The 22,658-nt window shown below is 41.0% G+C and overlaps 1 protein-coding gene across 1 annotated transcript in view; it reads right to left on the bottom strand.

The window, feature by feature from the left end:
- sgcd (sarcoglycan, delta (dystrophin-associated glycoprotein)) overlaps positions 1–22,658 on the bottom strand; it is a 152,300-nt gene that overhangs the window by 10,513 nt on the left and 119,129 nt on the right. Inside the window, exon 7 of the mRNA XM_034223062.1 lies at positions 439–562. Coding sequence (XP_034078953.1) covers positions 439–562 — 124 coding nt within the window. The remainder of the gene's footprint in view (positions 1–438; positions 563–22,658) is intronic.

Below are 22,658 nucleotides of genomic sequence, written 5' to 3'. Positions count from 1 at the left end.
GGGCAAAGAGGGAGCGTGACTTAATTCTTCACTCAGGTAGACACTACTCCAATATATCTTTACACAGCCCCTTATAGCTCGTTCCGTTCTATTAATACCAAACTGTCTAACCCACTTCATTAGGATACCAGTGATACAAATATTACAATATTAATATTCACTCATTGCACAGGACAACTGTTTGTGCACGGCTACACTAAGTATAGTCCAAGTCAAAGCTGGAAGAAGTATTTTTCTTACCTTAAATCAATTCTGACTGTGTATTCAGACCTATCAGACTAGATTTGAGTGATTCATCAGTGTTGCCAGATCTCAGAAATTCACTTTTTAGAATGAGTAATGCCATAATCGCCTAAGCCATGACCATAAGACTTGAGTTGGTGAAGTTCTCGACTTTCAAACAAACAAAAAGTCAATTTGCATTTTAGGTTGACGCACCTCTCCGTCTTTGGACTCCAGTCGCAGCTCGTTCCTGCAGATGGCCTGAATGTCTCCGGCCTCAGCCAGGATCTGGATGCCTTTAGGAGCCTCCATCAGTAAGGACCGGGTGGGAGACTCCAGCCTGAGGGTGACACAGGCACAACACATGTATTCATGAAAACTGTTTGAATGAGTAGTAGGAGATTCTTACAACAATTAAATATATGTACGTTTATTCTGTGAATATCCCTAGTTTGTTGAGTAGAATATTAGACGTTGTTCCATCTTGTTAAATTGGACAGCCTAATTGGAACCTGGTAAACTAAAGAAATAATTTTTCAAGCAGCCTGTTCATTATATATATATATAGAAATGTTGTATTGATTGGGATAAACCCCTTGAGATGCACCATCTCGTTTTCAAGGGGGTCCCGAAAATTAGATTGTTTAAAGTGGACCTATCATGCTATATTTGAATAATATATTGTAGGGCCATACCTATATAAAACACGTCTGTGAAGTTTTTTTTATCAAAATACCAAACAGATCATGCATTTTAGCCATGCCTCATTTTGCTCTATTTGCTCTATTCCAGCCCTGTCTTCACAAGAGCTGATTCTGTGGCAAATGAGCTGCAGCTGACCACGCCCCCCTGCAAAGGAGGGGGGCGAGGCAAGAGCATCATGTTACCATGCTGTTACCATGCCACGCAACCTCTCATTCCCCTGATAGGTGGAGAGTTGCCCATATAGGCGTCAGAACAATTTCAAATCTGTATCAGTCTGTATCAGATCCGTTGCAGCCCCGTTTTTAGAGATTTGGGTATGGAGGAAAAGAGAGAGGGTTGTGTTTTCTGACACTTGGTGAGTTCCCTGACACACCGGGGACACATATTCATGTATAAAAGACGTACTAAAGTGCATTTTGCATGATAGGTCCCCTTTAAGCAATCTGTCATCCTGACACTGCACAATTATTATTATCACTTTCGCAAATAACAAAAACAAAACGCAGGGAATGAGAACCACCCCCCCTTTTGATTGACATGCTTAGGTATGTAAGGAGAGTAGACACAAAAAATGTTGTATAAATAAGTTATTTTACTTTAAGGCAGGCAAGGTTGATTTTTATAGCTCATTCAAACAACAATGCAATTCAAAGTGCTTTACCCATAACATTAAACACATATCAAACAAAGTGAAAAAGAAGGAGATTATAAATAACTTTTAAATACAATTAAAGGTGGGGTAGGTAAGTTTCAGAAACCGGCTCGAGATACACTTTTTGTTATATTCCATGGAATGCTCTTAACATCCGATAGCAATGAATATCTGAAGTGCTTTGACAAAAAATCCATAAAAAAATGTCATCTGTGGAAGCCGTAATACTGTAAAAAGTACATCCAATCGATTGGATTGCCGCCCTGTCTGTCAGCCTTCCATCTCGTGCACGCACAAATGTATCTCGTGCCCTCATTGGGCATGCCGTCATTGGGCGTGCATTGCGCGTTCATGTGTGTTGGAGGAGGTGCTCTGTAAGGATGTCTGAAGGAAGGGGCGGATTCTTTTCGGCTGTGTACTTTCAAATTTTAGTGCACTCGAGCCGGTTTCTGAAACTTACCTACCCCACCTTTAAAGCCCCTGTCACACTGTCCCGAAATGTACACCCGATGGACACACGAATATTGAATTGTGAATTTCGCACGAAGATGGCCCCGAACCACACACGAAGGCAACATTTACATTACATTTAAGACATACAACTGCAACGAAAGTAACACAAACAATTATGTTACAGTACTATGATACTGTACTGATATTTTCAGACTTTGTTCTTTACTTTATCCGTAGAATATATTAAGTTTTCTCCTTAATTTGTTTCCATAGCAACAACAACTTCCTGTCAACTCGCCTTCAAAATAATATATTGTATCCTTTTTAGTTACACAGAACACAAATTGGGTTATTTACATAATATGTTTACATGATTTTGTTGTGCAATAAAACAACCCGATGGACACACGATAAAGGAAATGTTCAAATTCGGCTGTGATCGTAGCAACATCTGGCCATTCGTGAGGGCATCTTAAGCCATCGTATGACCGCTAGTGGAGTTTCTCAGGCTCCGGCAGCAACTTCGTGAGCGGTGGCAAAATCTTTGGCATGCCAAAAAATTGCTGAAGGACCTTGCGAAGGTTCATTTTCGTGTTGAATTCGTGTGTCCATTTTGCCCTTCGTAAGGCCATCGTGAGGGCATCTTGTTATCATCGGTGCCATCGGGCATTCGCCCCGATCAGAGTGAGGGTGAATGCACCGATGATAACACGAAGATGACACGATTTGACAAGATGCCCTCACGAGTGCCTTACGAAGTTGCCGCTCACGAAGTTGCTGCTGGAGCCTGAGAAACTCCACCGGCGGTCATACGATGGCTTAGATGCCCTCACGAATGGCCCGATGTTGCTACGATCACAGCCGAATTTGAACATTTCCTTTATCGTGTGTCCATCGGGTGTCAATTTCGGAACAGTGTGACAGGGGCTTAACAGAAGTCATTACAAGATAAATGCTCAATAAAACAGGCTAAAATAGAACAAGACACGTGAGAAATAAAAATATTCAATGTAACAGTTAAGAGTAAGAAATAATCCTTATTGGATAGCCTTGTTTTAAAAGTTTGTTCCAGATAAAAACTTGCCCTCTCCTTAAGTTTTGACTCTGGGGACAAAGTGTAGACCTGATCCTGAGAGTTCTTGATGGCTCATAATGTAGCGGAAAATACAACACGTATTTTGGTCCTAACTTCTTTGGCATGAAACCAGTGTAAAGACCTCAGCGCTGGAGGGATGTGACCCACTTTTCTTCGTGTCAGTGAGGGCTCCAGCAGAAGCGTTCCCAATCAGCTGGAGCTCTACAAACTACTTATTAACTTTTTTAATAAGACCCTAAAAAGACCCCGTTACAGTGGAGTCTATACTGAAGAATAAGCATGGACAAGTTTTTCCAAATCTTGCTTAGACTTACGTCCTTACATCCTTGATATATTTTGTTTAGGTCTGACTTTATAAATGTCTTAATGTGATTGATGAACTTCAGGTCGTTAACAACTTGTTTTCAGAGGATTTTGGGGACTATGGAAGTAAAAGCCTTCTATTGTTCATTGTTGTGCTCCTTCCCCTAAAACAGGGGCATTACATCCTCAGTCTTAATGTCTAAAACTTGCTTTGGTTTTCAGAAAGATTCAGAAGCAAGAACCGATTTCGTGGAACACCACAGTGAATGGAGTTTAAATTGAGTTGATCTGACATCACAGCCCACCTGCATGCTGTGGCTGTTTACTATTTTCTGTACGAGGATTTAAAGTCAGCCAACTCCTTTTCCGGTGTTGACAAAACCCCTCAAAGCCACAAGCCGATCTCTATAGGAAGAAGCAAAGGTGTCAGAACGCTTCAGTAGATTCAGACCTGCAAAGGAGGTCTCTGTAGACTTCCTGTCTTCCTGTCACCACGGCAGGCATGGATAGAACCTGTGATATTTTCTCCATAGGGAAGGTTTTCATTGATAAAACACACTGTATTGTGCTGGAGGATTTGGGGCTTTTGTTCTAAGCGAGGAACATCTAGGTTCTTTTTTTATGCACAGATACAGTAAATGTTATCTATCATCCCCTTGTGTTCAGGGTCTAAGTAAGTATTTCTATGTTAATGTGTCAATGTAGGATCAGCGTCGACATAAGCTATGGGTTTAGTTTTTGCCCATGAGCCTTCTTTTTTTACCTTGACAACATATTCACATATCCAAGAAGAACATCTGGAGAACGAAATGACTGAAGAAGAACCATCTAATTTCTAATGTAATTCCCTGCATTCGGCTGGTGTCACTCCCTGAATTTGCTCCTGTCAGCTTAAATTAACAGTGGTGACCCAAATTCCCCAGAAAACGAGGAGAGGTGAGAGGAGATGCAGCACAGTATGTTGTTGTATATTACAGAAGTTAAACGTTGAGGGAAATAAATAAACGGCAGCAAGTTTAACTTCTGTTTCAGTACAGACACACTTGAATGCACCTTATATTACCCCTTACTCTCTACCACAGAGGGTCATACCTTAACAGATATTAATTGGTTAGCCTAAAATGGTGAAGTATTAAATGCACTTAATCGTTGCCTCACTATTGTAGCAATTTTATTATCAGTCAGATTTTATAGGATGATTTTAAACAAGTTCTGGATACAATTGTTGAAATAAGCAGCTTTTTTATTCCGCTCAACTCTAAACACATCAGACCAATCAATCACCCCATCAGCCAGTCTCTGTTTGTTTCTCTGTTTTTGCCTGCATCAACAGTGTTGACACAATCTATTTGTATTCTCACTAACCGATGCCACCAGAGGGCATATAACAACAGATTAGAGACAGCACAATTTAAAACTGTTGCATCTGAACATTAAGTCAACATGGATAACTTTTTATGCTTTACAAAACAAGAGAGTAAACATTGATCCCACAGGGGTTGTGGTGAGAATAATGAAATGCTTTAGACCTTAAGAGCTCAACGATGCATGGAGAACTCACTGGATGGAGGAGTTTGGTGTTCGGCATCCTTAAACACCCAATAAACAAATTTGTGGAGACTGGCCCAACGCCTTTTACCTCAGGACATGAATTCCTCACAGGGAATTATTGCATAAGAAGGTGTAGTCCATAATATGACAGAGTGCAGTGGCTCTATGTTGCAGCACCTTGCTCTTGCTCTTTACCCCTACTAAAAAGACTCTGAGGAGGGAGACAAATATGTTTCTTTAGCATTGAAAATAACTCAGGGGGATTTGGTGTCTATGGATGTGAAATACTCCCTCTAAAGGCATTCCTGCTCCAAGTTTGCTCCTCAGGGAGTCAGGAGAGAAAACATTTATGTGCGAGGGTTACAGTCATTTTCATTTCCTTTCCACAGTGCTTGTCTATTTTTTTCTATTTCCTTCAGTATTATTTCTGCCTTGTTCTAATATTACCTTTTTTCTATTTAATGAATATCTACATTGAATACATAGTCTGTCATTGAAAGCTTTTTAGGCTTTTTGAGTGCAGCGGCTACGAATATGGCTTACAAGAAAAGTTTCTCCAGTTTAAAAATAAAAACACAGCAGACTTTTTTGAAACAGCTTGAATGTAACCAACACCCATTTATATAAATAGAACAAGTATAAGTAGACATTGCAACCTGTAGCTGTAAAGAATGCATGCAATAAAGTCATCTCACCCATTAATAACAAGTCACCTTATTGTATTTCACCACTTGATTTCCATGTTTATCTTTATATCCCTGTTGTTACCTTTGGCTTGTGTGGTTGCTACAACATTTGCCCCGCAGCGATCAACAAAGTTTCCTTTTGCTCTCTTTCTTGTTTTTTTATTTAACTTTTGTACATCCTTTTATCTGTTCTCACTCTTTTCTTGGCAGCATTCGGTATCTGCAACTGAGATCAAAGGTTAATAACTTTTCAAGCTTCCTCCTCATATCGCCAGCCTTCAGATAAAAACAGAAATGATTGGAGGTTTTTGACATGACAGAAATTGTAAACTTGCAGTCTGAAAGCTGTGGGCAGCTTTCTTAATCTCCTTCAGCTCGACACGTTGCTCCTTTTGTCCTTGGCGACATCGCCTTCTTTGAATTATCTGCAACTGTTTCGTGTGCGGTGTGAACACAGTGGTCAGAACAATTTGCTGTTATAAAAATGTAAGCTATGGTGAGTGGAAATGAGCTGCGAATCATAAGTTAAATGGCAATCTCGGCCGATACGAGAGCAGTTTATTGCTTCGCGGGGCTTTGTGAACGGCCCGATATTTTTCTGGGTAACACACCATCCTCTCTATTACTGATCCAGAGTAAGCTGAAGGTGTGGAGGATGACAAGGGTAGAGAGGGGGAAAAAAAGATATGACTGACATTCAAGAAGACAGAGCATGGATATGGTATCCTAATTTGCGACCTATTTTTCCTGATTCTTCTTTCTTGTTCAGAGAACGCTCAGAGGTGGTAATGGCAAACGCCACCTTAAAGGGATAGTGGAAATGGAACCTCAAATAGTTTCGTTTTAACTTATATACAAGCATAATTACGTACCAAAACAATCACACCTGATTAAAAAAATATAATAATTGCCTTACGCATGTTAGAAGCACTTTATTGCAGCTTCCCCGAAGTTTTTTAGAAACGAAATGTTCGACTCAGCCAAACCGGAAGTGACGAAAACTTAGGAAGACGATACGATAACAAACCATGGCGTCTATGCAGAATGAACGTGGAAGGGCAAATATACCAGACAAAGAAGAAGGATTGTACGAGGTATCCAGTGATGATAGCGAGTCAGAAACATCCTCTCGGCTTTCCTACGAAAATGTCGTTTTAGGAACTGAATCTGAATCCGGTTCAGTAAGCGACGATGGTGACAATATTGAGCCAGACGATGGACCATTACGTCCTTATTTGTTCGAGCCCGAGGTGATGGTTCACGGCATGGGCAATGGCGAGGATGACCAGGACCAGGCGCCAGATGATGCACCCCTACGCACAAATAATCTTGACTGGTAGGTCCCTAAGCATAGCTCACGCATCTTAAGATCACCTGTAGCCTTTACAAATATTAATCATTGTTAACCAGTTAAGGCCGAAGGTCCCCCCAGTGGACCCCTCCCACAGTTTTTTCTCTCTCACATGTCTCAGGGCTTCTTAACATTTATGAAACTATTAATGTTTCATACCCTTTTAAAGGTAAGAAACTCCGCTAACTGACAATAAGAACAATTGTTAGCTAGAAAAAACACAAGAGTAATACCAAGCCTTTGAATTAGCATTGAGCGAAACAATGCTAACGCTTTTTTACACACAACACACGGTAGAAATGCCCTTATTACTATCTTAACGGCACAAACAAGATATACGATTTAAAGCTGAGACTCCACAGATTCCACACATGTAATGTCATCACTGTAAGACCTCGAATTCCTGGAGCTATCAGCCAGAAAAGAGAAAGTAAACAACATCCGGTTCCAAAAATATTACAATAATTACGTCTTACCTTTTTTGATTTGTGATCAAAAGTTGTGTTCAACGGAATAAAAACGCATCTCAAGGTTAATCCAATGTCGTTGTGTCACGTAGAATTTTTTACTGATAATCAATCATCATATTTATGGCAATATACTCGGTACCATAATAAAGGTCGGCTATTCACATGCAAATGCTATTGAATATCCGCCATTGTTTGTGCCCGTCTTCCTATGCTCTCGTCATCACCCGACGATTCCCGAAGTATTTCGTTTCATTGAGAGGGCGCAGTAAAATTGAAAATAAAATGAAACTAGGCGCATGAAATAAAAAAAAATTGTTTATTATGCTTATTTTTAATAAAAATACATAAGTTAAACCCAAAATCCGTGGATTTCCACTATCCCTTTAAGTAGTGATTTTGTACACAGTATTTGTATTAGTAAAATGTCAGTGTGCAACTCGACTTAAGATAGGATACTGCTGCTGACTTCTAGAACTGTGTGAGTAACACTTTGTTTTTTAGACTTCTCTGTTTCAGTGTGCTCTGTAGGCTATAAATGTTCTGTAGTTGATCTGATTGAAATTGTGATTTTAATCTCAAAACCGCTAAAGTATTTTCAGGCAGAAATTTGGGAGAATTATTTTTACAGAAACCTTAAAACAGAACTAACTGGTTGTTAGGGTTTACTTTGATTTAAACATTAAAAACTAAGGGCTTTATTGACTAGGGGTAACTGTATTAAGGGTTAACCTCATAACTTTATTAGCTAGGGTTTAATGTAATTGTAAACTTAAAGTTTCATTAAGAACTCAGGATTAATCCAGTTTCAATTTCCTATTGCTGCCCATCAGCTGCAGAGAGTTAACTAATGAAAGGGGCCTGGCCCCAGAGCTGTGACAACTCAGTAATCAGGACTGGTGTCCATTTTAGGCAGCACTTTCCTGGAGTGTCAGACAGACGAAGACTGACAAAGACAATAGTGTCCTGCAGGAGTCACAAGGGAGGCAAAGAGGAGGCAAATCCTACTTTGACTGAGCTAAGTATCGCTGGTGTTTTTATCCCCTCATGCTAAAACATGTGTATATTCTCCATTCCTGTTCATGTATCCTCTCGCAATTATCACTGGCCCCGTGCATCTCCTGATCGATATACCCGGCCTGTTCTCGTCTATCCCACATGCTCCACTGAGATCCAACATCTAGTTTCAGGCGGCCTGTGGAACTGCCAGTCAGCTGTTCCTAAGGCTGACTTCATCTCTGGCTACGCCTCCCTGCAGTCTCTGGATTTCCTTGCTCTCATTGAGACCTGGATTACTCCATCCAACACATCCACCCCAGCAGCTCTCTCCACAGCATATTCCTTCTCCCACACACCCAGACCCACTGGCAGAGGAGGTGGCACTGGTCTCCTGCTCTCTCCCAAATGGAGCTTTTCCCTCTCCAAGCTACCTAACTTCACTCCTTCCACCTTTGAATTCCATGCCGTCACAGTAACCCATCCTATACAACTAACTATTGTTGTTCTCTACCGTCCACCAGGCGCCTTGGGGAACTTCTTGGAGGAATTAGATAATCTCCTCTCACACATCCCTGAAACTGGTCCTCTCGCTGTACTTCTTGGAGACTTCAACCTCCAGACAGGGAAGACATCTGAACTAACATCTCTTTTAACCACCTTTGCCTTCTCACTGTCTCCATCCCCACCAACTCATAAAGCTGGCAATGTCCTTGATCTCATATTCTCAAGGAACTGCTCTACTTCTAACCTCTCTGTAAACCCGCTCCACACATCCGATCACTTCTTCATTTCATTCTCTCTACCCCTTTCCAAACATAACAAACTAATCTCTTCTCATCCTGCACCTGTCCGCCGTAACCTTCGTTCCCTCTCCCCCTCTACCTTTGCCTCATCGGTGCTCTCAGCCCTCCCTTCCTCTGACTCGTTCCAACTCCTGCCTCCAAACTCTGCTGCAGAAACTCTCCTCTCTGGACTCTCTCTGTCCTCTCACTACCCGCATGTGCCATCCGACCTCTGCAGCTCATCCAGAATGCAGCGGCTCGTCTGGTCTTCAACCTTCCTAAATTCTCCCACACCACACCAAGACACTGGTACTTGCGTACCATGCTGTGAATGGATCTGGCCCTTCCTACATCCAGGACATGGTTAAACCATACACCCCAGCACGTGCACTCCGCTCTGCATCAACCAAACAGCTTGCTGCACCCGCACTGCGAGGGGGACCCAAGTTCCCATCAGCAAAAACACGTCGGTTTAGTATCCTGGCTCCAAAATGGTGGAATGAGCTCCCCATTGACATCAGGACAGCAGATAGCTTACACACCTTCCGGCGCAGACTGAAAACTCATCTTTTTCGACTCCACTTCGAGCAATAAAAAAAAGAAAATAATTTTAAAAAACGCACTTAGATACTAACTAAGCACTTATATACTGTACTAACAAAGCACTTACTAACAAAGGACTGGCTTATCTAAAGCCTGTTGAGTATCACTTGAAATGGTTTGGCTCTAGGAAACCTAATGTACTTATATGATTCTGTTTTCTTCAAGTTTGTATCTTCTTGGTCGAATGCACTTATTGTAAGTCGCTTTGGATAAAAGCGTTAGCTAAATGCAACGTAATAAGTAATGTGTTGGTTTTCTTACTGTGAATTCCTTTTATTTAATCCTTTTTTGGTTAACTTACAGTATAATGGCTCTTGCAGTTAAATGTTATGATAAATCAAATAACAAGGTCGAACTGAGAGACAGGAGTGAAGTTCAGACTCAGAGATTAATATGGAAGAATAAAAGGGGTGCACAATAAAACAAAAAAGAAAGACAGCACGTGAGGAGAATAAAAGATGAAGGGCAGAGGGATGATAGGAGAAGAAAGAAGACCAATATGCTCGGAGTGGAGGGGTGTCGTTGAGACAGGAATGAAAGGGAAGATGAAGGAAATTGAACAGGAAGAAGAAGAGGAGGGTGGAGGGTAAATAAGGGCAGGGTGAGAATGGAGAGGGGAGATGAGAGGAGATCCTGCAAGAGTGAGGTGAGAGCAGAGGATATTGGAGATGGCAAGAGTTGAAACAAGAGCTGAGAGGTAGAGATGAGGATAAAGAGAGGAAAGGGCTCAAGGCAACGTTCAATGAAAGTCTGACCAAGGTTCAAGGTTCTTTATTGTCAAACTAACATAGCTACAGAGTAATTATGTCGTTGAAAATCTTAGGTCACAGGCTTCTCCAACAATGCAACACAATAATACAGATAAGCAGACAATATTAAAACAATAATAAAGTACATTATATTAAAAGTAACACAAAAAAGAAAAATAGTTTCAGTGTTCAGGTGGGTTTGCAGTGAGATGGCTTCTTCTAGTGATTACAAATCTCTTCTGCAGCACTGTGTGATGTTGATAAGCTACAGAAACAGGTGTTGCTGAGAGCAAACTTAGGAGATACATAGAAATACATTTAATGTTATATGCTGTTAAAGGAAATACAAAATTAATACACAAATGTATACAGTTTGTATGTTTTTTAAGGGCCAAACTAATAGACATTGATTATATTAGGAGGCGAGCATGTAGAGTGATATAAAATACACTGAAATCAATCAATCAATCAATGTTTATTTATATAGCCCAATATCACAAATGTTACATTTGTCTCAGTGGACTTCACAGTTTGTACAGAATATCAGTATGACAATACGACACCCTCTGTCCTTAGACCCTCACATCGTACAAGGAAAAACTTCTGGAGAAAACAACTCAAAAATAACTGAAATTGGCTTAATTAAATGTGATGTCAACAGATTTCACATGTATTACTGTAGGTTAGTTGCAAGTAATAATATTATGTTTAAAGCAATTTATTGCTTCAAACTAACCTAATCAAATTATGTGAAATTTGTTGACATAATACATTTAAATAAATTCAACTTTGCAGTTTCTTCAGTGCATAGTGGCTTAAAAGGACCACAGGGTCAACATACATTCAATAACTGTGTCCCTACTGATTGATTGTTTGCTCTGCTCTGTAAAAAACATGTGAATGTTTTCCTCTTGTGCCAGATGATATTGAATGCAGCCTCCTGCTGTGCATGTCCGTCCGTCAGCGCACTTTAAATCTCAGCACCATAATGTGTAGAGCGAACATTGCAGGGCACTGAAAACCGTTCATACAGAAAGAGCCGGGGGACAAACTTCACCTGATTGAGTTTCTGTGAGTCTAATGTGAGTCTATCATGATGTGAAAACGTGCAGCTGCACAGCTCCTGCAGGAAGTGAGCCTCTTCACATCTCAATTCACCTTGTAAAAGAAAAAAGGAACCTCACGATTCTCCTCACTGCATTTTTTTCCTTCCTCATCCTGTCCCACTACTGTGAGTATTGTCCTTGTTATTGCTTCAGTTTTCCGTCCCTTTATCTGTGCTCTGAATTGGTCGGGAAATAAATCAAGGTTCTAGCAAATTCGTCCACGCTGCCATTTAACTTTCACAAAGGCGTTTGTCTGATGCAAGGACACATCCTGTTGACAAGACATTACCTCGCAGATGGATATGGCAGTTACGGTTTTGATAAGAAACTGACAGCTCTGGGTGGGAGATGTGTGTGTGTGTTATCAGGGTTAATATGATATCCCCAAATGGGATTTGAGTCCTCAATTGCTACCTGCCAAGGGGTTTAGAGTACGATTAGATTTTAGCCATGCTCCAACGAGCTCGCTCCCCTTTTCTGACATAATTGGATAGTTTGTGCCATATTTCATTGTCAATTGGCGAGTTGTCACCAAAGATGCATAAACACAGGGAAAGGGGAAAGGGAAAAAACACATTGCGTCGACTCTGACTGTCATATTAGATGAACATTCACATGATGAGGGGCATTGGAGCGACACAAAGAAATGATCTGCACATCACTGACAGGACTTTTTTCGCTTTTTTATTATTCGAAGGGAAGGTTTGGAAAGGAAAGCTGCGATGATTGATGAATCACAGTTCATCTCGGTGCACCGCCACTGAAATAGTGTAATTAGATATTTGTCATCAAAGTCCTCTATCCAACCCCTAATTCCCGTCACGCTCGTCTCTGCACAGTGGCGGCGCCAGGGTATGGCTGGGGTAGGCTATAGCCATACCAAGAAATGGCTTAACCCTACCTTAGCCCGACCATGAAACATTATGTTAAAGTAAGCATGTTGAGAACACGGATTGCGAAAATCTACCGGTCGTATCCACAACACACAAACTGATCCTGCTGTAACAACAAGTGCACTTTACTGACGCAATATGGTTGAGACCATTCGGGCTTATGCTAGAGGGGTGCAAGGAATAGTCTAAGTAGTGGGGGAGTTTTATACACTAAAGGTGTGAAAATTCTCTTGCGTTATAATGGTTATAATATCAGCGCGGCCGTGGTCAGATCAAAATGCCTCCGAATGCAATTTGAATAGACCTACAGCCAATCAGAGTAACAAAACGTTGCTGCGTAATGCATTACTGATAGGCCTACGTCACGTTCACAGTGAAAAGTCCCCAAACTCGCGCCGAGAAAATTGCAGACAGACAGCAGAACTTCTATGCTTCATTGTATATTTCGGATCAGATGGATAGATTTCTTCTTAAACGCCCTCGCATTGAGGTCGAACAAGTCGAACAGGTGCCAGAGTCACACGACCCACCTGAAGAGGATGCCAGCCAGCGGGGACCCGATGGGATTGGAGAGGCCAGAGGTGGCGAAGATGAGGAAAATGTGGAGCAGGAAGCCGCTAACGTGAGCGACATCAGCCAAGGAACTGAGGCTGCTAGCGACATTAGCCAAGGACCCGGAGATGGACCAAAACGTCCAATTAGAAAAAAGTATCCGTCAAGACAGATTAGAAGCCAGCAACGGTATTTTAATGGGGCCTGGTTTGACACATACAGCTGGGTCGAATATTCAGTTGAAACTGACTCAGTGTTTTGCTTTGCCTGTCGTCATTTTTTGGGTGCCGGGAAGCGATTCCATTCCGAGCCTGCCTTTACCAATGGATTTAAAAACTGGAAAAATGCAACAGGAGCTTTCAAAAAACACAACGGGAGTGCAGCACACAGGTTTGCCATGGAGGCATGGGCTGAATTTAAACAGACAACGAAAGATGGCTCAAGACTGGGAAACATGATTGATGCAGGTCATTTAAAACTTGTGAAAGAAAACCGTGAGTACATGAAGGCCGTGGTGATGGCCTTACGTTATACTGCATGTCAAGGCATTGCACAGCGAGGTCACCGGGAGCAGGAGGGTGAGGAGAACTCGGTTAATAGGGGAAACTTCCGAGAGCTGCTACACTTAATTGGTGAATTTAACGTGACTGTAGCAATGAAACTGAACGACAATCCTCAAAATGCTAAATACACACATCAAGACATCCAAAACGAGATTTTCCAGATAATGGCAGATATGGTCCGAAGTGAAATAAGTGCAGAAATTAGGGAAGCTGAATGTTTCGAAATGGTTGACGAAACCAAAGATGTCAGTAAAAGCAAGCAACTGTCCATCGTTGTACGTTATCTAAAAGGAGAACAAGTGCGTGAAGAATTCCTGCACTTCAGACGCACAGAGGGCCTGGACGCCGACTCGCTCCTCAGTACCATCAAACAGACGCTCAGCCAATGCAACATCGACCCACACATGTGTGTTGGACAGTGTTACGATGGGGCTGCTGTCATGTCGGGATGCAAGAACGGAGTACAGCAGAAGTTTAAAAAGGAGGTGCAAAATGCTTTGTATATCCACTGCCATGCACACAGATTAAACCTTGTGTTGGTTGATGTGGTCCGCAATGTTGAAGCAGCAGCCTACTTTTTTGAAACTGTACAAATGCTGTACAACTTCTTCGCCAACTCAGTCGCCCATGATATTTTCATAAAGAAACAGAGAGAAATGGAGCCAACTTCACAACCAGTTGAACTTAAGAACCTATCGGAAACACGCTGGTCATGTCAATATACAGCGCTGGTGGCTATCCGCAAATCACTGCCTGCAGTAAAGGCAACATTTACAGAGATCATGTCTCAGCCCAATGCGCGGAGGAAAACGGAGGCCAGAGCGGTGAGTGGACTAATTGATGAGCAGTTTGTCTTGCTTCTTACGCTTTTCGAGGATCTTTTCCGTGTCACAAAATTCATGTCTGACCAGCTCCAATCTCCCAGCCTTGAGCTGTCCTCCGCAATGGACTTGGCTGATTCGGTCATAGCGACACTGACAGGCAGATGCGCAGAGGAGTCATGGAGGGAAATTCGGGACAGAGCAAGCGACCTGTGCACCAAAGCCAATGTAAATCACAATGAGACACCCGAAAGGAGACAGGCACAGCCTCCTCGACATCTACAGGAGTTTGTTGTGGAAGCCCAAATCGAACGCACACCAGTTACATCCCTAGATGCACTGCACACAGAGTGTTTCTACCCAGTAATCGACAGACTTGTGGTTGAAATGAGAAGACGTTTCTCAACCGAGGCCGGTGGTGTCCTATCCGGAGTGTCGGCACTCAGCCCCAAACATGCATCCTTCTTAGACAAAAAATGTCTGCAACCCATGGCCAAGTTCTATGGAGTGACGGAAGAGAACCTGACCCCAGAGCTACACCAGGTTAAGCGCCTACTGGAAAGAAAGAAACAACAGGGACATGAACTGAAGGACACAGCGGAATTTCTGGCTTTAATGCGACCCTACAAGGATGCCTTTACGGATTTACACAGACTAATATGCATTTCCCTGACTCTGCCTGTGACCTCTGCTGGCTGCGAACGCAGCTTCTCCTGTCTCCGTCGCATCAACAATTATTTAAGAAACAGCAGTGGTGATGCACGGAACAGCAACCTGGGCCTGCTGGCTATCAATAAGCAGAGGAGTAAGGCACTGGATGTCCAGCGTGTCATTGACATTTTCGCTTCCAACCACAACAACCGGCGGATCGTGCTGCTTTGAGAACGTCAATCGTGAGTTTTGAATATATTTTTGTAATAATGGGTCATTTGAAAAAGTGTTTTGTATGACAATAGAGACACAGCACACAGGCCATCTGTTGTGTGCTGTGTCTGTCTCTCTCTGTTTACCTGTGTCTCTCTCTCTCTCTCCCTCCCTCTCTCTCTCTCCCTCTCCGTGTCAATTCTATATGCCAACTTTTCTTGTTTGTGCCGCTGCGTAGCATGTTGTAACAACGTGGAATTAACAGAATAGGCTATTGTATTGTTTAATTCACACATGTTGCTCTCGATGTAATTTAGCTGATAAAAGGAGACTAATAAAAGCCTCACGCGTGGCGTTTCAGTGTCAAGGGGTGCGATATAGCGTGTATGTAATTACATTACAAATACTGACTCGAGCCCCACCACTGTATGGGTTAGCCCTACCATAAACTACCCAACAAAAATACTCTGGCGCCGCCACTGTCTCTGCAGCATTTCTTCTCTGTCACACAAAGCTATATTTTTCTTTCTTCGTATTATCTCTCTACCCTCTTTGTCTCTTTTTTCTTCTTGTTTCATACTTCATTCTTATTCTCTTTCTGACAAAAAAGGCCTCTTTTCTAATTTTTCTCTTTTGCCATCTTCATACATGCTTCAACATGCCTTTCAAGCTCTTTCATTGTTGCCCATGTGTCTTTCTTTCTCCTTCACTCTTGTTCTTTAATCTTCACACTTTGTACTTTTGTCATTTATTTTCCTGCTCTTTCTAGATTTTCTTATCCTCACCTCACAGTCTGCTACTGTCCCTCCCTGACTCTCATTCAATTCAGATCGAAACAATGTAACCATTTTTCAAAGAACATTTTTATCTAGTGGCCAGTAGGATCAGTCTGCAGAAGGGAGCAACTTCCATAGACCCCCATGTTAAAATGCCCAACTTTACAGCAGAAATAAACATGTTTACATTGTGGTTCAAAAAACCATATTCTCTGTATAGTTAGATTCCCCCTTCATGACTATTGATTGGGGGGTGAATTTTTTCTCAACTCATCTGTTTAAATAATATTCAGTCTTAAAGTTGTGCATACATTAGGGCGTGGTCACATTGAGTGACAGCTCTGTCAAGTGACTGCTGCTGTTAGCTTCTTGTCTCTCTGCTAGCAGCTCCGTGATGCTACACGGACTCTGCCTGCTCAGTTCATCCGGGGGACATAACTTCAACTCTGCCGTGTTTGTTTGTTCTTCATGCTAATATCGGACTATTGTGACTCGCTCTGCGGTTAAAACAGACGGTGCATGAATGTGGTTTTGCGGTAAGTGAAATTCGAGTATTTTATTTATGTGTTTATGATTTTAATCAGCTACGTAATGAATGTTAAGGCTTGGGTTAGCGTGTTAGCGAGTGGTAGCTAGCTACATCTATGCTAACGATGCTAATCATAGCCTCCAAGTTAAAACGAAATAGAGAAGTGTTAACCGTTAAGTGGGATAATACTGTAGTACAAACGGCTTCTGTTGGAGGTTGGTAAAATAAGGTCATCCTTGTAACTTAGAGAGATATTTTTATTATGTAGATAACTGTATGCATCGATAAGGTTAATTTAAATTCGCTATGCTCGAGTATGTAGACAAGCTAACGTCAAAGTAGTGTTGAATAGCAACGTAGTGTATGTGAAATCAACCTCACAATAAGATGTGTGTAATACAATTATTAATGTCATGTTTCAAGATGATTATTCTTCTATTACAATATGGTTGGTTGAGCTGGAGTTCATTATTGAGCTTACACGTTAACGTCACAATCATATCTGAAGAACGAACCCAAACCTTGTTGTTTTTATTAATTGTATTACCAAATTGGTATCAAATAAATAGTAAGCATTGGTAATACCAATGCTTACTATTTATTTGATTTTCATTACACTTGTGAAACCGACTAATTGTGGCTGAAGAACGTGAAAAGACCAGTACAGGACATTCACTAATAAACTACACTTTTATTGTGAAAACAAAGATCTGCACACCGAATATTTTTGTAGTCTATCAGGACCATCATTTGTTTGTGACGCTGCACCTCAGAGACGTTGTGGTTATTGTCAGGCTTATAAAGTGTGGCGAAAAACACAGTCAGCTGATGCACCTATTTCCACATCTACACTCCATCAGCTGATTATTTCTATTTGCCTCGCTTTATGAGCTTCACATCACCTGTACCTTGTACCGCGGAGTTTGCAACGTCACAAATAAATGGGGCCAATCTTCAGTCAGATGTGAATGTGTAATCTAACATTTTCAGTAAGAATAATGGACAAAAGGAGTGCAAATATAAATTCAATTTATTGAAATGTGAACCAAAAGTTAATCAAAAATGTTTTAAATAAAAAGCACATGTGGACAGAAGGTGTAAACCTATTAAATGTATAAGTAAACACATTTAGTCAAATCAAGTGACCAACTAGGCCTGTGCAGGTGGTATCGGCTATGCCCAGCATGGGCTCCTCCATCAGGCCTGGTCCTCCTCGCTGAGGAAAGACCCTCAGTCCTCTCCAAACCAACAGACAGGACGTCCATCACACGGAGGTTTCTCCCTGAAGTCTCTGCAGCTCTCTGGACACCACGCTGTCTCAATCCATCCACACTGAATATGAGAGGGGGAAAATGAAAATAATAAATGCTTTAGACAATAGGACATATAAAGTTAACAGTTGAGTTGCTCAGTTTTTTTAGATTGTCAATACTATTACTGTATAACTAATATATCAGGTTAAGAGGCACATTTAAATACAGATTTGTCTTTAAATACATTTAGTTGATTTTGTCTTTTGAATTGTTTGTCTAAAGTCAAGGATCTAGAACTGGTACTTAGCTTTAATGATACAGTCTGGTTATTATGCTGTTTGGAGGAGGCCTCACAGGTAAGAGCACTAACTAGCTACCATCACATGTACCTTAGCTTGACTTAAATGTATTAAACATATAATTAAGTGATAGCAAAATATAAATAACTAATGTCATGCAAACATATTAATATTTGCTTGATTCCAGTGTTGAATTTAGCACAATTGCATACAAACGTTAAGGGATTTTAAGATTCTGAAGTATTATGCTAAAAACTCAATAACTTAGATTATTATTTATAGTTTTGCTGAATAGTTTCATGTGCGCTTACCTTAGAAACGTAAAATGCGACGACAGTGTGCAGATGGGCATGTTAGCTTAGCTTGGTAGCCTCAGCTAGCTCTGGAGCTTCCAGCTCGGTGGCAGCAGGTCCCGCCTCGGCTCCGCCTCTTTGCCCTTATTTGGATCAGGCTGGAGTAGGCAGGAGTTGGACTCTGACGTCACTGTCGAGCCGTTAGTGGCCGGCACCGCCTACTTTAGGCTTCTCAGCAACTCTGCAGAATCCTATGGGTGACGTCACGGACCCTACGTCCATTTATATATACAGTCTATGGTTGATACCAAATGGACTTAAACAAAGAGTCCATCACCATTTCTTAAAAACATTTAAAAAGAAAAGGTTATATTAGATTTAGAATTTGTTAGCCTACTGCAAGCGAACATACAGCTGAAATACGTTGAATAAAAACAATTGTGATTAGTCTGATATATTAAAAAACTGTATGAGAAGTGAGAATAAGCTGGCCATTTTCATCAAATCTTACAAGATAACTAATTACCTGAGAAATAGAGTCATTCTCTCTTTGAGAGTACAGTATGACTTACTGCAAGTGCTGACCATTGGAAAAAATGCACTCTTGAGGCAATTCCACAATGGCTTCGCTTTTCGGGTCCAGAGGTCCACCCTGTTAATATTTCTTGTGCAAAAGTATGAGTTTTGTCTGAGAAAATAAATATCTACAGCAGTTTTCATGACAAGCTGGCTATTATATTCGGAGCTACATTGTTATGGACCAACGTCTTGGGGTAGGGTAGGCTGTAAGAGGAACAGTTGGCCTAATGATGGCTATAGGGTAAATGTACATGCTGTTACATTTTAGACAGAGAATGGCCAGCAGCTGTTTTGTGATGTATTTTCCTGTTGACTAAAGGACTGAGTTCAAAGTAAAACAAAACAAAAAACACATTTTCACCAGCTGTGTCTTTTCAAGCATTCAAAGGTGCTGCACAACTTATCAGGTGTTTCCATAATCTGTTTAATTAGATTTCCGCGAGGTTGAAGGTGTGAGTGCTGGGAAAAGGAGAGTGAGGGAGATGTCAATCAAGATCAAGCAAAGTCTGTACACGCCCACTCAACCCTGAGACAGGGAAAGTAAGTGAAAACACACACATGGTAAGGAATTGATTTTAAGAAGAAAAAGTCAATGGGTTCAACATTTATATCCTTATAAGTATTCTGAAAAATATGGATTTTCTTCTCACTCCCTCCCTGTCACGCAGCGCTGTAGCTCTCTCTCCTCCATCATTTTCTGGATAAACGTCTCTCTTTCCACTGTCACACTGTCACACTGTCTCACTCTCTCTCTGCTCTGATTGACTGTCATCGCATCTGACAGCAGAAGTAGGGGAAAGATGATAAACAAGACATTTACACCAAGGCGACATCGTTGGTTGTCTCCACACACACACACACACACTCACACATACCATGTATACATCACTTCAGGGGACATTACATTGACTTACATGCATTTCCTGGAGACTTATCCTAACCTTAACCAGAACCAACACATGCCTAACCCTTACCCTAATCCTAAACCTAACCAAGTCTTCACCCTAAAATGAATGATTCCCCTCATGGGGACCTCCAATTTGTCCCCATAAGGGAGGCGAGTCCCCACACGTGACTGTGTAAACAGATTTAGGTCCCCACAAGTATAGTAATGCTAGACCACACACACACACACAGTGAGTCTGTTACATTAGACTGATGTGTGTCAGGCAGCTGAACACATTGACATCTCTCTGCCTTAGAGTCATAATCAACCCAAAACATTGTGATGATAAAAACAACCCAAAACATTGTGATGATAAAAACAACCCAAAACATTGTGATGATAAAACACTCAGGCTTGAGAGGTGGCTGTTATTGTTTCCCCGTGGCAAACTGAGTCTGTAAAGTATGTTTTTTTTGAGCACTTGGCAGAGAAAATTAACACCTTTTTAGTTGACAAAAGATAAGCTTGTTCTCCACCAAAGAACAATATATTTGTCTAATACGCTGCTCCGTTTTCCAAGGCCATTTTGATTTAGTGTCTAACCAGTTGCTGATCTCGTAATCTTTTCCCTCCCATCATTTGTTGTCTATCTAATAATGTTTATATTTCCACATCTCTTTTTTTATTCAAATCTTGCTCTTGCTTCTCTTTAGTCCTCCCTGACATCTTATAATTCTTCGGTTCATTTCCGGATGTGTTGGTCTTATCTTTGGGAGATCGATAAGGCATCTGTTGCCAAAGATCGACCAATTGATCTGAAGATTACTTAACACTGACTCTGGCTTATATACATGGAAATTACTGGAGAGGAGAGGCAACAGCCAATGGAAAAGTGTTCTTTCTACCTCCAGGAAGATGAGTAAGTAATGATATCTCAGGGCTGAAAATGATGCATATACAATGTACCAGAAGTTGATAAAAAAGTAAATGACAAATTAGTAATACATTCAAACACTTTCAATGATTTTTTTTTGGAGACAGCCTAGCTTTTTCTTTGGTCATAATCATACTAAAAAGGGCTTATTTACGCAGGATGTATCAACACAACATATTTAAGTCATTAGCAAAGCATCGATGAATCATCATTTCACAATGCATCATGAATTTAAATATTGGCAGAGACATCTAAGTGTAGTGCTTCTGTGATTAGTACTGGAATATTAAGCATTATAAAAATATCATTGTACCTGCTGTAAGCGGTATGATATAAACCCTTTATATGATAATGCATTTCATTTGCTGCCTGCAGTGTTTTTATTATCTGAACGATTACTAGAGACTGATCTATATCCGCAGATTTCACACCTACTTTTTCCAGATGTTTTACGTTTTACTTCCTCTGCTGTAATGCTCAATGAGTAATAATCAATCAAAATCAGTGGTCATTTAAAAATATCTCCTTCTGTATTTTAGAGGATATATTCATCTGTCATCATACTGATCAGACAGTCAATAACACCATCGAAAAGAATATGCTACATTACAGTAACTACTTCTGGGTCTTTGTGTGTCATTCAAGCTTGTGTGTGTGTGTGTGTGTGTGTGTGTGTGTGTGTGTGTGTGTGTGTGTGTGTGTGTGTGTGTGTGTGTGTGTGTGTGTGTGTGTGTGTGTGTGTGTGTGTGTGTGTGTGTGTGTGGTGTGTGTGTGTGTGTGTGTGTGTGTGTGTGTGTGTGTGTGTGTGTGTGTGTGTGTGTGTGTGTGGGTGTGGGTGGCACTAGCGAATTTTGTTTGAGAGAGAGAGAGCGGTACCGAGGATTGTTAGCTAGCTATGCTAACGAATATAAGGAGCTTTTTCTAGAACCAGGTGGAAGAGAGCTCTCTCCTGAGGCTCAAATAACCTCAGCTCAGTGAGGTAAAGGCACACCTTGATATGATCATTATAGTTATAAAAAATAAAAGTTGTTAATAAACAAGAATACAGTTTAAAGGGGGAGTGATTTATAAAATATCCATGAGCACTTTGGTCAACGTGGGTTGTTTTTAAATGTGCTTTATAAATACATGTGATTGATAAAGAAAGGAACATCTGCTTACAGTTCTGTTTCATATGGATGTTGAGCGATCTATCCATAGATCTCTTCATTTTGCTCTCAAAGTGCACCAGATGGATGCTTTTAACTTCAACATTTAATTTTCTTTTGCATGCGCGAGTCATGGTAAGATATCTGGATTAAGAGGTTGCTTTTTCTTTGCACAGAATGAAAGAAAGGCGAAATGAATGGGCTGTGACTTTAGTATTTTTAAGCAGAGGTTGAGTTCAATAATTTGTACGGCCCTCGGAGGATGTTGTAAAAATTGAAATGGCCCTTGAGAGGAAAAAGGTTCCCCACCCCTGCTTTAGATGAAAATGAGGTGCCACTCCCAAAGCCCCTCTGCGAGATATTTTGTTAACCTGTTAAGCCCTGAGCCTGTTTTCAGCTTTCAGGCTCGAAAATGGCATGCCCAGAACAAATGAATATATTTTCACTTCTAAAAGGGGTAAATTGATAATCTTTTTTGGATATAGAAAAGTCAGAATCAATATAGATGTTTGTTCAATTAATCCAATATCAAATCAATCCAGA

The sequence above is a fragment of the Gymnodraco acuticeps genome, unplaced genomic scaffold, assembly GCF_902827175.1.
Source record: "Gymnodraco acuticeps unplaced genomic scaffold, fGymAcu1.1, whole genome shotgun sequence".
Taxonomy (NCBI): Eukaryota; Metazoa; Chordata; class Actinopteri; order Perciformes; family Bathydraconidae; genus Gymnodraco; species Gymnodraco acuticeps.
Note: the sequence above shows the minus strand (reverse complement) of the source record. Positions and strands in the feature narration are given on the sequence as shown.